Here is a 14,292-nt window from a genome sequence, read left to right on the forward strand (position 1 = left end):
GTGGGAAATAACACATTGAAAGCATGGTGCTAGAAGATACCCCTTTTCCCTTTGTAAAGTGGACCAATTTTCAGAATCTTCCCCATTCGACCACATTCAATTTCAATGAAATACCTGGTCCACTTGACAAAGAATGACCCAAATAAAATATGTTTCAGTAGGCACCCAAAGAGTTTTAAGTCTTTCCAAATTAATTCAGTCTATGAACAGAGTTTGAATTAATAAAACAGGACCTAAAGAAGAAACAAGAATTGCAGAGCTCATAGTTAAAAACAGACATGGGAGAAAATACAAAAGCCTTCCCCTGCTTAAACTTTGACTCACACGTTACTGTCTTCCAAAACAGCAATGAGAAGAAATGTTTAGTTATATTAGATGTGGAAATAGGAAATTGGTTTGATATTTTATCACTAAAGATGGAAAGTGGGAAATCCTAATCTGGAAGATTGCATGATAATGGCTCCCAACCTCAATTCTTTTAAAAGGGAATTAGACCAGTTAAGATCATGTGGACTATATTATCTCTATAATGAGGACATTATGTCTCTTAGTCCTAAGTATTAATAAGCATAAATGGCAAACCAGTTTTATTCTGACCTCACAAAGCATCTGCTTCTTCTCAGAAAAAGACTAAATGGATACCTGCAGGCTAAAAAAAACCTCCAGCCCAATTTCACCTTAATGAAATTTGTCACCAAGTCATCAATCCTTACCTGTTTCTTGCCTCTATCATCATAATTCACACCAAGCACAACTATAACCCTTGTTTCTTAGAAACCTAACCCTCCATTCAGTAGTTAGCAGAAGCTTCATTGACTTAAAGACATTTTTTAAAGTTCTTTTATTGCAAAACAAACTGATACTTACACTAAAGTGCTAATTATGGCAGGATGCATCAAAGGAGCCTAGCATATAGTATTATCTTTATAAGATACATTCTGAAGCTTTTTTATCTTAGTATTTTCAGTCGGGGAACATTTGTCCATTTTCTTCCCAGCCTTCTGTTGGGTTTCCTGCTCAGGGTTGGTTCAAGAGTTCAGATTCGATGAAACAGTATTAGCAACTTCCTCACCTGTTTTGGTCCTTACGGTCTCCAGTATCAACTATAGACCTAAACAATTCAATTTCCAGTACAAAGGGGGCCATGTGTTGTTATTAATGATGTCGAGAACACCAGGAAAATGGGAGTTGCCCCAGTGTAGTTTTCTTCATCTGTAAACATGTGAATAATAATCTCATGGGGGGATTGTGAGGGGCAGACAAGACCAAGATTAATGGGAAAATCAAGATTTACTTACGTACTTTGCATGCCTTCGTACTTAATGAATCATCAACAGAGTTAATCTTAACATTGTACGGATCTGATTTTACAGTAGAACATGGTCAGTGGTTTTGCTTTAGTCTGCTTGGGATCCAATTTTACATATTCATATGAACCTATGGTTGCCTGACATGTTGGAAATGCAACAAAGAAACAGGCACCTTTCATTTGTGGTGGATGTGTCCCAAAGCAAAAGGATTTTGGAAAACAATTCATAAGTGGCTATTGGAGATAACAGAAATGAATGTAGAACTCACTCCAGAATGTATGTTTCTAGGAATAAGGACAAAAAGAATATCCCCCCAAAATACAATATCTAATTACCCATATACATTACAGCTGCAAGAATATCCTATGCACAATTTTGGAAAAACAAAGAGACCCCACCAGAAAATAATATGCACAAAATTTTTAGATGTGCAGAAATGGATAAGATGACCATGGAAATTAAGGGAATTAGCAACTCGGAGACTTGAAATAATTTGTATAATTGGATTAGCAATAAAGGCAGAAGACTGGGATAAAATGTGAAAGGATGTACAAAAAATGAGAAATATATAAACATGAAATGTAATATATGTACATATAAAGAGGTAATTATAATAAATGGAACAAACTTTTTAAAATGGGCATAGATCTGTATTAAATGATAGAAATGCTTTTAAAATTTGGAAAACACTAATAAATAAAACTTTAAAAAAAGAACCTATGGTTCATTGTAAACCCAGCCTACTCGATAAGCAAATGTCCCAATGACTTCCCAATATCCTTCGATTGCACTGCAAGGAATTTAAGGAACAAGGATTATAGCTAAGGCTGCTGAAATTCAGTTGTTATCTTCTATTCTGACATTCTTATAATGGAGAACCAGGGACTTCCTCCCATGTCAGGAGAAAATAGGGGTTAATGTAAGCAGCAGACCTAGAAGTCAGGGATTCAGGAGAAGGGGATTTCAATAGAGATGTGTAGGAGATCTGTTCCCAATTGTTCATTGTTTTTCAACTTCTCCATTTTTTTTAACAAATGCAAATCAAAGTCAGCATGTTATCAAAGCATTCCAACTTTCTTTGTGTTCTCAGCACTGCCAGCGAGGAAGAGAAAAAGAAACATCCCTTCTCTTTCTTCATCCATTTTATATTTAGCTAAACCTCTGAACGGCATTAGATCCCCCACCAAACAGCAGAATTCTGACCTGGGTTATGGAAAACCGTGACTGGAAGCAAACATTCCAATTTCATTCCAAGCTGAAGATCGAAACGTTTATGCTGCTAAATGGGTGGATGAGGGATTTGATGACTCCCGCCTGGAAAACATGAGTCTGGGATTGTAGGCCTTTCTGTGTTATTGCCACGGGGCTGATTATTTCGTTTTGGTTTGCACCCCTGTCTTTGGCAACAGGTTCTGTAGGCTTTCGTGGCCATGTCACTCCAAAATTCGGTGTATTGACGATTGGCAAGACTGAGGATGATGGGTATTACAGCAGCACTGGCAGTCCCTATGCAGATAACAATAAGAAGGGTGCTGCTACCCTTTATTTTTAAATGCAGTGAGATATTCAAACAAACAATATATGGCACCCAGCACACCAGAAAGATGAGAGATACACTGGCAATACTCTTTGCATGCCTGAGTTCCAATTGTTGTTCCAATTCCGATGGGGTCCGGCTTTGATTCACTGAATTCAGCAGTTTTTTAATCTTTTTAAGCTGCTTTCGGGCTATGCAGAGCATTCGGATACCCATTACAGCTATTGCAAAGACGATTGGGATGATGAACACATAGGTCTCTACATAGAGATAAGACTTGTCTAAGACTCGTTCAACGGAGCAGCTCTCATTGGTCTGGTTGTGGTGCATAGTATTAACTTGGTACCAAGCCAATGGCACGGAGGCAAAAGACAAGGGAAGCACCCATGCTAAGCATATGTAAAGGCCAGGCCAGCGATAAACCCAGGACTGGCGGTAGTGCAGTGGTTGGATGATGCATGTATATTTAGCATAGTGCATCACCAGCAGATTGGCTAAAAAAGCGAGGAAGAGGAAATTGGGCACAGCGTAACGTGCTAAGCATGAATACCGGTAGTTCGTATCCTTCTCAAATGACATCTTGGAGACCTGGGGAAGAGTTCCTGCAGCTAAGAGATCAGCAATGAGCAGACTCAGGAAGAACCAGTCGATGGTTCCTTGGAGCTTGCGACTGAAGAGGATCCCAAATATTATGAAAACATTGGCCAGAATGATGAAAGCTGATAGTGGCCAAGCGAAGTAACCTATAAGATCTTCATTCGATTTTAAAGCCATCTGAGCATCTGATTAAAGGATCCACAATCTTCTGGTCTTCTGAAATAACTTCCTCAGGGTAACAAGGAAATAGCCTAAATAAATAAAACCAGGAGATGTATGGCTTAGTGTTTATCTTTCTCTTTAAAATAATGACTATTTAAAAAAAGATCAATTAGGATGCATTTCTTAGCTATTGTAATACATGTTATAATTAATTACACAGTGATATAAATTCTATGAAAATAAATTAGACAGCTCTTAATGACGTGAATACTGTAACAATGCATTAATTAGTGCAAAATTTCCATGATTTTAGGTAAACGGTGAAAAAGATATAAAAAGTACTGCATAAATGTTATGGGTGTATTGTACCACAACAGAGAAGTGAAATGCAACGCCATATTTCAGAAATTTAAAATGCAGTACTATTATCCCACTATGATACCATGGTCTTTCGAGACTGAAGGATGCCAATGCAGTAACACACTAATAAATTGTCAACCACACAGGCCAGTATATACAGTAATTACTGCCAGAGAAACTTCGTAACAGATCTGTTCCAATGTGATTTTTTTAAAAAATGGATTTGGCTGAAATTCAAATAACCAGTCAATATTATTTGTTATGCATGAATTATTAGGGGAAGGGCACCACCCTTGACTATAAAAATTGCAGTAAGATTCTAATCTGGGCCCTTGGTTAGCTTTCAAACTAGGGTCGTTTTATCGTGGTACCAAAATAAAGGTATAATTCTGTATCACATTTTGTGTCCGGTGACTTATTGGCTTTGGCACTATGCAAGATGCAAGACTTAACCTTAGACTATCTACAATTGACTTCTCCCCCTTTCTAAGAGGTCTGTAAGGGGCGTGCATAAGCGCACCACTGTGCCTACCATCCCTGTCCTATTGTCTTCTTTTGTTACTTTTTATCATTACTTATCTAATGTTTTATTTGTACAAATTACCACCCTATAATTGTTTGACAAAATAAATAAATAAAATAAAATAAAGATCCCAGTTTTGTGGACAACAGAAACTTAAAATGGCCAGTTTCATTCTGTACGGGCTTGAAATCTAGAGAACAGATCAGAACACTATCTTCAAGAGGCTTTTCTGGTTAAGGAAATGAGTAATGAGTACGTATAAAAATATCTCCCTTTGCTCTTCCTGTGAACTCCACCGTTTCATAAATCTCCTTTCACATGCTCAGCTTTGCTAAGTGATGCTTTAATCTGAGGTGCACATCTACGTACTTAGGATAGCCATGGAGGCTTAAACTACACTGGTCAACACACACAAAAAATCATCAGCAAAGATAACGTCTGTTTTATGGAGTTTGAGGTGCTGATTCCAAAAATATGCTTAGTTTTGCTCTATCGCATAATGTTTCTGATATAGAATCATTTTTGTTATTACATTATTTCTACATTTTCAATGTATGTGGTAATTACAGTTTTCTTAATGTCACCAGTATATTTCCTATACCTTATAATAATGATGTTGCTCCATGGAAACTATACCCACTACAGAAAAACTAGAAACATAGAAGATTGCCCAAATATGCATGTGCAAAGTTTTTGTCCAAAACAGTTGGAGTTAACAGTTAGGGTCATCTAAAAGTTAGTTTCACCTTAGCAGGGCTTAACACAATTATATATATTCAATACATAACATCTACTAACTTTGGTAGTAAAACCTTCCCTCTTAGCAATGCAGGAATAGGTCAGTTGCTAGGAAAGGTATCAGGAAATTGGGGTGGGGAGGAGGCTTCCATGGCCATCACCTGTGGTTGCAGTCACTCAACAAGCAAAAACCCACAAACATCAGGAATGTTATTTTAACAAGCTCATAAAGAAGCAGCAAAAGGCACTTAGAAAGAAACTCTTACCATCTGGCTAGGTATAACACGAGTCAATTAAGCTATTACAGTGACAGAATGGCTACCCAGAGAACTCATCCTCAGTATGATATCTAGTCTTTCCCAAGAGGGGGACAACAAATTGATGGAAATGCTCTGAACATCGGGAAAAAGAAATGTGGAAAATTGCACTTCTCCTTTGAGAAACCAGGGAAAGTGGTTAAGGCGAGACTGTCTTCTGCACTTTTGAAACTGCTTTCCCAATTTCTAAGGAGTAAGAGATGTGTCACTTTATCTTTCCTCATCAGAAATGGGAACTGCGATTCACATTTACATCACTAATATATATATATATTCAAATAATTCTCTGCCTAACAAAGCAGAGGCTGCAGGTTCAAATCCTAATGAGGGTATGGCTAGTTGATGAGGCCATCATAAGGCCGAAATAGATCTATACTAGTCTCCCTTTATTTTCAATTCAGCAAAAATATGTTACACACACACAGACACACACACGTGCGTCTGTGTGTGTGTGTGATTTTTTGTCGAGTCACTCTGGTATATTGAAGGAGCATCACAGCTTCCTTTTTGCCTCTCAGCCCCACTAGGGGCGATATTCCAAGGCAGATAAGGTTTTTTTATAATCGACAACTATAATTTATAAGTGTAACATATTTTTGCTGATAATGAAAAGAAAGGGAGACTACTATAGATCTATTTTGGGCTTATTTGCCTTCATCAGGTAGCCACACCCTTACCGGAATTTGAACTTGGGGCTCTGCCTTGTAAGCCTTAAATAGGCAAATAAGCCCAAAATAGATCTATAGTAGTCTCCCTTCCTTTTCATTATCAGCAAATGTATGTTACATACACACACTATATATAAATAAAGTTGCTTCTTGGGCAGAGGTTAAAAAGTAATGGTGGAATATTGCACTTGAATGTTCCCATTGCTCGTTATTTTCTCCCTTTTCAAATATAAATCCTATTGATCAGTAGAATATTCAAATAATTGTATCTTAAGATATATTGTGGTAAAAGTTCTTGTAGACTACAATTATGTATTTTTTAAACTTTGCAGTAAAGTGTATTGTAATATGCTCAACAGGGCTTAACTTCTGACGACTATGTCTAGAATTGAATGAAAAATCCAGTACTGGAGCAGGTGGAATTATCTGAGAAATATCTTTTTCCCTGCCTATAAACAGTATTATTAATCCTTGAAATAATCCCAGGTCAACTCCCCTCCCCTGTATGAAGCATAAAGTTAACTCTGTTTTATAAGTGTTTTCCTAAGCACTCTTTTTTAATTATATTATCCAAAGCAACATGTACAGTGGGATAATATGATTCACACACAGGAATTGTCATCTGACAATGATCAAAAAGATTAAGTGTGCACTTAATCCCAATAAAAATTAAAGACCCAATACAGTATTCAGAAAAGGCTAAATTAACTTACCATTTGCAAGTCTCCTCTAAGCGCAACAGGAATCCTGTGGACATCACCACTCATGGCATCCAAAATGTAAGGAGAAAAGAGTTGACATGTTCTGTTTAGGAAGACTTTCTTCTCTGCCAAATGATTATCCTTCTTCAGCTTTAACACAGTAACACTATCTCCTTAACTAACCCAGAGAGAAAGCAGTCAAAAAAAGTCCTTTCTGAGGAACAGGAAGAGTCTAGATTGCTATCAAACGACAATGCGTCTGTTTCTTGTTCACTTCTCTTATTATCTGCCAAGTCCAGCCTTGAACATTGCTTTCCTCGGATGCTCAGCTGCCTCCTGGTGGCTCCGTTATGGCAGAAAGTGCGTTATTGCCAGCGAAGAGATGGAAAGACATTCTTTTTAGCGTGGGATGCCATCAACATCTGCTTGCTGAATAGCAGACTAGTGATGGTATATTATTTGCTTTAGTGATTATTTTAATCTAATGGACCAGTTAAAATCAATCTTTAGCTTTGCTGAGATAAAAGACTGGGATGTCACTTTACTTGTGCTCTCTGCTGCACTGAAATTTTGGATACTTTGCCCTTGACAAAAGACCAGCTAAAAGAGAAAAAACACCTTTGGGTTTTCCTTCTGAAAGATGGGAGAGAAGCAGCCATTGATCTTTGTTCTGAAAAGTAATTAATATACACTGCTCAAAAAAAATAAAGGGAACAGTCAAATAACACATCCTAGATCTGAATGAATGAAAAACAACAGAATATAACTCCAAGTAAATCAAACTTCTGTGAAATCAAACTGTCAGCACATTTAACTTTGTGCAGAACAAAGTACTGTTCAATGAGAATATTTCATTCATTCAGATCTAGGATGTGTTATTTGAGTGTTCCCTTTATTTGAGTGTTTCATTCATTTTTTTGAGCAGCATATAAACAGAATGCATAGTAAATGTAACATAAGTAGGGCAACACTATCAATGTATTGCAGTCTGCAGGTTAAAAATTCATTTTGGATAGCAGATGTTTGAAATAGCTGCCTAATTTTGGGATTTTTCTCCTCCCCCTTCCTTTTTTTAATCTGATTTTTAAAAATCTGTTTGTTTCTGAAGAATTCAAAAGTCTGCCATTTGTGCCATTTGAATTTTAAAATGGAAATGATTTTGTAAGCCATTCTTCTGAAGTGCTTTTACTTTAATAAAGGAAAACACTGAAACAGAACTTAAACTGAGTTTAGCATTCAGCTGACAAGCCTCAATTTGATGTTTCTTCCTCTTCTGCATTTATATTGAGATTTTGGGGTTGTTGATAATTTTAAAAATTATTTAATTTTGTAAACTGTTTATTTACAAGTGCTGGTTTACAAGATAGGTTGCTATTTCATTCTCAAATAAATAATCAGAGGAGGATGACACTGTTTTCTCCACTGGTTCAGCCAAAGCAGTCTTACCTCTTTTGTTTTACAGTTTCTACCCCCTCACTTCCTGCTAAATGCAGAGGGAGGTTGGAGAATCTCTGGTTATTCAGTATAATTTAACTATTCTACAATTCATAAGGTCCATTTAAAACTGTTTGCAATTGTATATTTTCATTTTTCTTTGAGTCAGTGTTGACTTCTGGTGACAACCTGGGCAAGTCCCCACAGTTTCTTAGCAAGTTTTTTTAAGAAGTGGTTTGCTATTGTCTTCTTTCTAGGGGAGAGGAAGGGAGGGAGAGGGGGAGGGAGGGAGGGAGGGAGAGAGAGAGAGAGGTTCACCTATGTTCACCTAGAGAGATGTTCACCCATGTTCACCTGGCTGACCTGTGCCTAAGGCAGAGGTGGAATACTACCAGTTCAGGCATACCAGTAGGTAGCAGCGGCAGCACGAGGCTCCACCCACTTACCTGGATGTCGCCATTTTCTTTTTTTAACCCTCTGAGAGTATTTATTTTTTGTATTTTGTATTTATTTAGATTTGTATGCCGCCCCTCTCCGCAGACTCGGGGCGGCTCACAACAAAGTGAAAAAAAACAATTTACAACAAATCTAAATTTCTACTAAAAACATTTAAAAACCCCATTTTCTAAACACACGTACCTACACACATACCATTCATAAATTGTATATGCCCGGGGGAGATGTCTCAGTTCCCCCATGCCTGACGACACAGGTGGGTCTTAAGGAGCTTACGAAAGGCAAGGAGAGTAGGGGCAGTTCTAATCTCCGGGGGGAGTTGGTTCCAGAGGGTCGGGGCCGCCACAGAGTAGGCTCTTCCCCTGGGGCCCGCCAACCAACATTGTTTAGTTGACGGGACCCGGAGAAGGCCCACTCTGTGGGACCTAATCGGTCGCTGGGATTCGTGCGGCAGCAGGCGGTCTCGGAGATATTCTGGTCCAGTGCCATGAAGGGCTTTAAAGGTCATAACCAACACTTTGAATTGTGACCGGAAGTTGATCGGCAACCAATGCAGACTGCGGAGTGTTGGTGAAACATGGGCATACCTAGGTAGGCCCATGACTGCTCTCGCAGCTGCATTGTGCACGATCTGAAGTTTCCGAACACTTTTCAGAGGTAGCCCCATGTAGAGAGCATTACAGTAGTCGAACCTCGAGGTGATGAGGGCATGAGTGACTGTGAGCAGTGAGTCCCGGTCCAGATAGGGTCGCAACTGATGCACCAGGCGAACCTGGGCAAACGCCCCCCTCGCCACAGCTGAAAGATGGTTCTCTAATGTGAGCTGTGGATCGAGGAGGACGCCCAAGTTGCGGACCCTCTCCGAGGGGGTCAATAATTCCCCCCCCAGGGTGATGGAAGGACAGATGGAATTGTCCTTGGGAGGCAAAACCCACAGCCACTCCATCTTATCCAGGTTGAGTTTGAGTCTGTTGACACCCATCCAGGCCCCAACAGCCTCCAGACACCGGCACATCACTTCCACTGCTTCGTTGACTGGACATGGGGTGGAGATGTAAAGCTGGGTATCATCAGCGTACTGATGATACCTCACCCCATGCCCTTGGATGATCTCACCCAGCGGTTTCATGTAGATATTAAATAGCAGGGGGGAGAGGACCGACCCCTGAGGCACCCCACAAGGGAGAGACCTCGGAGTCGACCTCTGACCCCCCACTAACACTGACTGCGACCGACCGGAGAGGTAGGAGGAGAACCACTGGAGAACAGTGCCCCCCACCCCCAACCCCTCCAGCCGGTCGATGGTCGATGGTATCAAAAGCCGCTGAGAGGTCAAGAAGCACCAGGACAGAGGATAAACCCCTGTCCCGGGCCCGCCAGAGATCATCCATCAACGCGACCAAAGCAGTTTCCGTGCTGTAACCGGGCCTGAAACCCGACTGCTGGGGACCTAGATAATCGGCTTCTTCCAAGGATCGCTGGATCACCTTCTCGACAACCTTCCCCATAAAGGGAAGGTTGGAGACTGGCCGGTAGTTATTAAGTACGCCTGGGTCTAGGGAAGGCTTCTTGAGGAGGGGGCGCATGAGCGCCTCTTTATAGGATGATGGGAAGGATCCCCTCCCCAAGGAAGCGTTAATAATCTCCTGGACCCAGCTCCGTGTCACCTCTCTGCTGGCCGAAACCAGCCAGGAGGGACACGGATCGAGTAAACAGGTGGCGGAACTCACAGCTCCAATGGCCTTGTCCACTTCATCAGGTAGAGTAGAAAAGGGGGGCCTTCCAGTAGGGAAGGTAGATTTCACTGCAGGCCAAAGGTGAAACTGGAACTCACCGTCTCCCAGTTTTTACCCAGAACCTTAAATCATCACCTCAAGCTGGCTCCACATCTGGAATGCCATAAATGCTACCCACACACCATAAGGGGGATTTGGTAATGCAGATAAATGTTGTGGTTATTCCAGAGTTGAGGGTTTTAGGCTATAAACATCCTACCCAGAGGCAGATTGCTCCTACCGCTGCTAGCGGTGCTCTAAGCGCATAGTTTTGGGTGCCTTTTGTACGTGCATGTGCATCCCTGCATTGTTCTGTTTCTGCGCATGCACAGAAGCAAACTCTTGTGAGGGAATGCACATACGGGAGAGATTTTGGTGATTTTTTTTGCTTCCGCACATGCACAGAAGCAAAAAACCCCTGAAATTTCACAGGTGCATCCCCTTGCGAGATTTGTTTCCTGTGCATGCACAGAAGCAAAACCACACTGGGGCGCATGAGTGCATATGCAAGACACCCAAAGCTCCATGTGCAGCTCAACCTTTGCTACTGGTGCGGCTCTTTATTCGTTCTTGTAGGAACCCACCACAGATCCTATCTCATTTACAGAGTTTTGGGGAGTTTATAGCTGAGAGGGAAATTACTTCACAGTTGCAATATGTTTGAGTTTTCTGTGGGGTTTTTTTAAAATATATCTCTCCATGTGTATTCATTCTTTCTATAAAAATAAACATTCTTCCTTAACTGAAGGAGAAAAAGATGGAATCCAGTATCCATATGGTAATATGGTTCCCACAGGATTATGAAAATGCATGTCTTCCTACAACATATTCCTTGCATTCCAAAAAAAAATTAAAGACTCATCTTTATCACCAGGCTTGGGGTCATTAGATCTTTCCCCCGACCAACACATGTTTTTTAGTGTGTTTTATGGAAGGAATGGTTATAAACTGGTTTTAAATTATTTTAGAATTTTTAGGTTTTTAAATTATATTAATTAGATTAGATGTACCACTGTTTTTTATATATGTTGTGAGCCGCCCCGAGTCCTCGGAGGGGGCGGCATACAAATCCAATCCAATCCAATCCATTTAGCCGTATCTGCAAATTGCGTGACTCAGGCAAGATCTTTTAATTGGTAATCTTTTAAGATGCACTTTTTAAAATCCACCACTGGTTGAATGCAATGGGGGGTGGGGGAAGGATGTGGCTATAAAACGAAAGTCAGTGATTCCCACACTGTTTTAAGGAACATTGCTTCCATTTATAGAAATGCAGTTTATCAACATTTAACTCTACAGATAGTGCAGTGCTCTAATTTCCAACAATCTCTCAGACTGCATGGCTACTAGCCAAGGATCCTGACCTTCAATGGGAGTTGATCAGGGAGGATGACCTGTGATTGCCAAATACTTTTAAAAGCCTTTTATCTGCCTTTAAAAAAAAAAAAAAATCTGTGTTATATTTCTGTTGACTTTCAAGAAGAAAGCTCAGTTTTTGTTTACTCAAGAAGCCAAGTGTGTTTTATAGGCTGTAGTTTAGGTGGGGAGGAAAACAATTTAAACACGAAAGATCTAATTGACCAATATGAAAGACAACAAATTCAGAGTTCCTGAGGGCTCATCATTGCTTTGGGAAGGGAATGGTTTCTCAAAGAAGTTAGGGCTGAATGCCTGTGGCCAAGATGTCTTCTGGATTCTATCAGAGGGAGAAAATCAGCCATAGAAGCCTAGAGTTTTAAATTCAAAGAACAATCAAATCAGTCGATTGAAAGCATGAAAGCAATTACAGTGGTACCTCTACCTACAAACGCCTCTACTTACGAACTTTTCTAGATAATGTTCTGCCGGCGTGTCCCAACCGCCCGTAATTACAGGGTAATTAGTTCAAAAAGACACACACCACACGATAGCAGGAAAACCAAAAGTCTTTATCAACAGAAAAGCAGAAAAAACTCCCTTTTTAAATGTCAAAGGGATTTTCTGGTACACACAAGGCACAGGTTAAATGCAATCCAATTTCTCACCCATTAACTGGGAAATTGAGTCCAATTCCAAAAGTCCAGAAATTCCACACACAGTCTTGAACAGGGAAACAACAAACCACAATCTTGACGAACTATGAATCAGATAAACTTCCATGGGGCTAAACCAGCAGGCTGCTCTTTTTATCTGTAGCACTAATTACAGCAGCTCCACCCAACCACAGGTGGCCTCACTTATCTCCTGTAATAATCCTTCAGTTGGTCTCTCCTATGCATCACTCTACGCATGGGTCCATCATAAGTTCTTGTTCAGAATCCTCTTGGGCTGTCTGCCAAACTCCCTTCTTCCCTGCCACTCATGCTTCCTTCATCAGAGGAGACTTCGTCAGGAGATTCTATCGGAAGCAAAACAGGCCTGTGGCATGTGGATGTTTCCCCCACTTCCACCTCCACATTCCTTGGGGCAGGAGCTGGGCCAGAGCCAACCACAACAGATAAGAACAGGGTGTTCAATATTTTTTTGCCTCTTCTCAAGAACCATTTTCCACTTACAAACCTGAACCTCCAAAACTGTAACTGGAAAAGGCAGGGAGAAGCCACAGTGGGGCCTCCCTAGGAATCTCCCTCCCTATGGTTTCCCCAATTGTACACATTATTTGCTTTTACATTGATTCCTATGGGAAAAATTGCTTCTTCTTACAAACTTTTCTACTTAAGAACCTGGTCATGGAACAAATTAAGTTCGTAAGTAGAGGTACCACTATATCTGCTCTATCTCAAGTGTGTTTGCTTCCATTTGCAAAACAAGCAAGAGTTCCCTAAAAGACAAAAATGTATTATTTAAGCTACATTGCTTCCAAATGCAGAAAGAATGCTCCCATCATCTATTCCACAGTTGGGGTCTTTATAATATTCTAATCTAGACTAAATTGTTTCATCCTACTGTGGAAAATCAGGCACTGCTTTAACATTTTGGATGAATATTAAACCACAGTAGAGTTTGTTTGGGCATACTGCAATATGACAACATCAAAAAAGCATTTTCTTAATCCACGTTTATGATTAAATATGAGGCCACCCTGTACGAACCTTCATCTCTGCCTGAATGCTATTTATGCTAGATCATTTCCTCAAAAAAGTTTTCTACTCTCCGTGTCACTGAACTGTGGTCTGCCACTGTAACTTTTTCACATATTTCCACATATATCTGTCTCCACTTCTAAAGAGGAAAATAAATTAATTTGCAAGCTTGCTTCTCTTGTGCTTTGTACCAAAATTTATTTAGGCAACTTCGGTTTGTGATAAAGCCTCACAAGAACATAAACGTTTTTATTTGTCGTTCAATTTTATATAGTTGCTTATTTCACAAAACAAAGAACCTTGGGCAGAGTACAACAAAATTAAGAGAAAAAAAAAACAATTCACAGAGCTGGAAAGAAAATTTGGAACTTTGTTTCATACATGTTGACAGCAGTGATAATGTTATATACACACAAGTGGAAGGACGCATTGTTTCCCACAATAGAAGAACCGATGGTGAAGGCATTGAAGTTGGCAGTGATGACAAAATTGGCAGTTCTAATTAAAGAGAAAAGTCTATCTAGTTTTGTTTTGGAAACCCCTTCTGGACTTTGAATTCATGTTGTGGTTCAGCCTGAGTCAGATGAAAGACCAGCTGCGTCTCTGCTGGCTCCATGCCCGGGGGAGGATGAGAGCGGAGAGGAAAGTGACG

At 40.2% G+C, this 14,292-nt stretch overlaps 2 protein-coding genes across 3 annotated transcripts in view; one reads left to right on the plus strand and one right to left on the minus strand.

The window, feature by feature from the left end:
- Window positions 1–4,363, plus strand: part of AAMP (angio associated migratory cell protein) — a 25,272-nt gene extending 20,909 nt beyond the window's left edge. The window contains exon 12 of one of the 2 annotated variants that reach the window (XR_011556969.1): window positions 2,401–4,363. The gene's annotated coding sequence lies outside the window, so the exon portion shown is untranslated. The remainder of the gene's footprint in view (window positions 1–2,400) is intronic. The other variant, XM_070729681.1, reaches the window with a different exon arrangement.
- Window positions 1,786–7,349, minus strand: GPBAR1 (G protein-coupled bile acid receptor 1). The gene is made up of 2 exons (XM_070729695.1): window positions 6,926–7,349; window positions 1,786–3,695 (listed from the first exon to the last, which is right to left on the minus strand). Exon 2 carries the CDS (start codon window positions 3,619–3,621, stop codon window positions 2,590–2,592), a length of 1,032 nt encoding a protein of 343 aa, XP_070585796.1. The 5' UTR covers window positions 3,622–3,695; window positions 6,926–7,349; the 3' UTR covers window positions 1,786–2,589.
- Between the last annotated feature and the right edge of the window lie 6,943 nt (window positions 7,350–14,292).

This window comes from Erythrolamprus reginae, chromosome 1 (genome assembly GCF_031021105.1).
Source record: "Erythrolamprus reginae isolate rEryReg1 chromosome 1, rEryReg1.hap1, whole genome shotgun sequence".
Classification (NCBI taxonomy): Eukaryota; Metazoa; Chordata; class Lepidosauria; order Squamata; family Dipsadidae; genus Erythrolamprus; species Erythrolamprus reginae.

What these genes read in the sequence shown, in the direction of transcription:
- GPBAR1 (XM_070729695.1), bottom strand. Translation starts at nt 3,621, where the DNA reads ATGGCTTTAAAATCGAATGAAGATCTTATAGGTTACTTCGCTTGGCCA.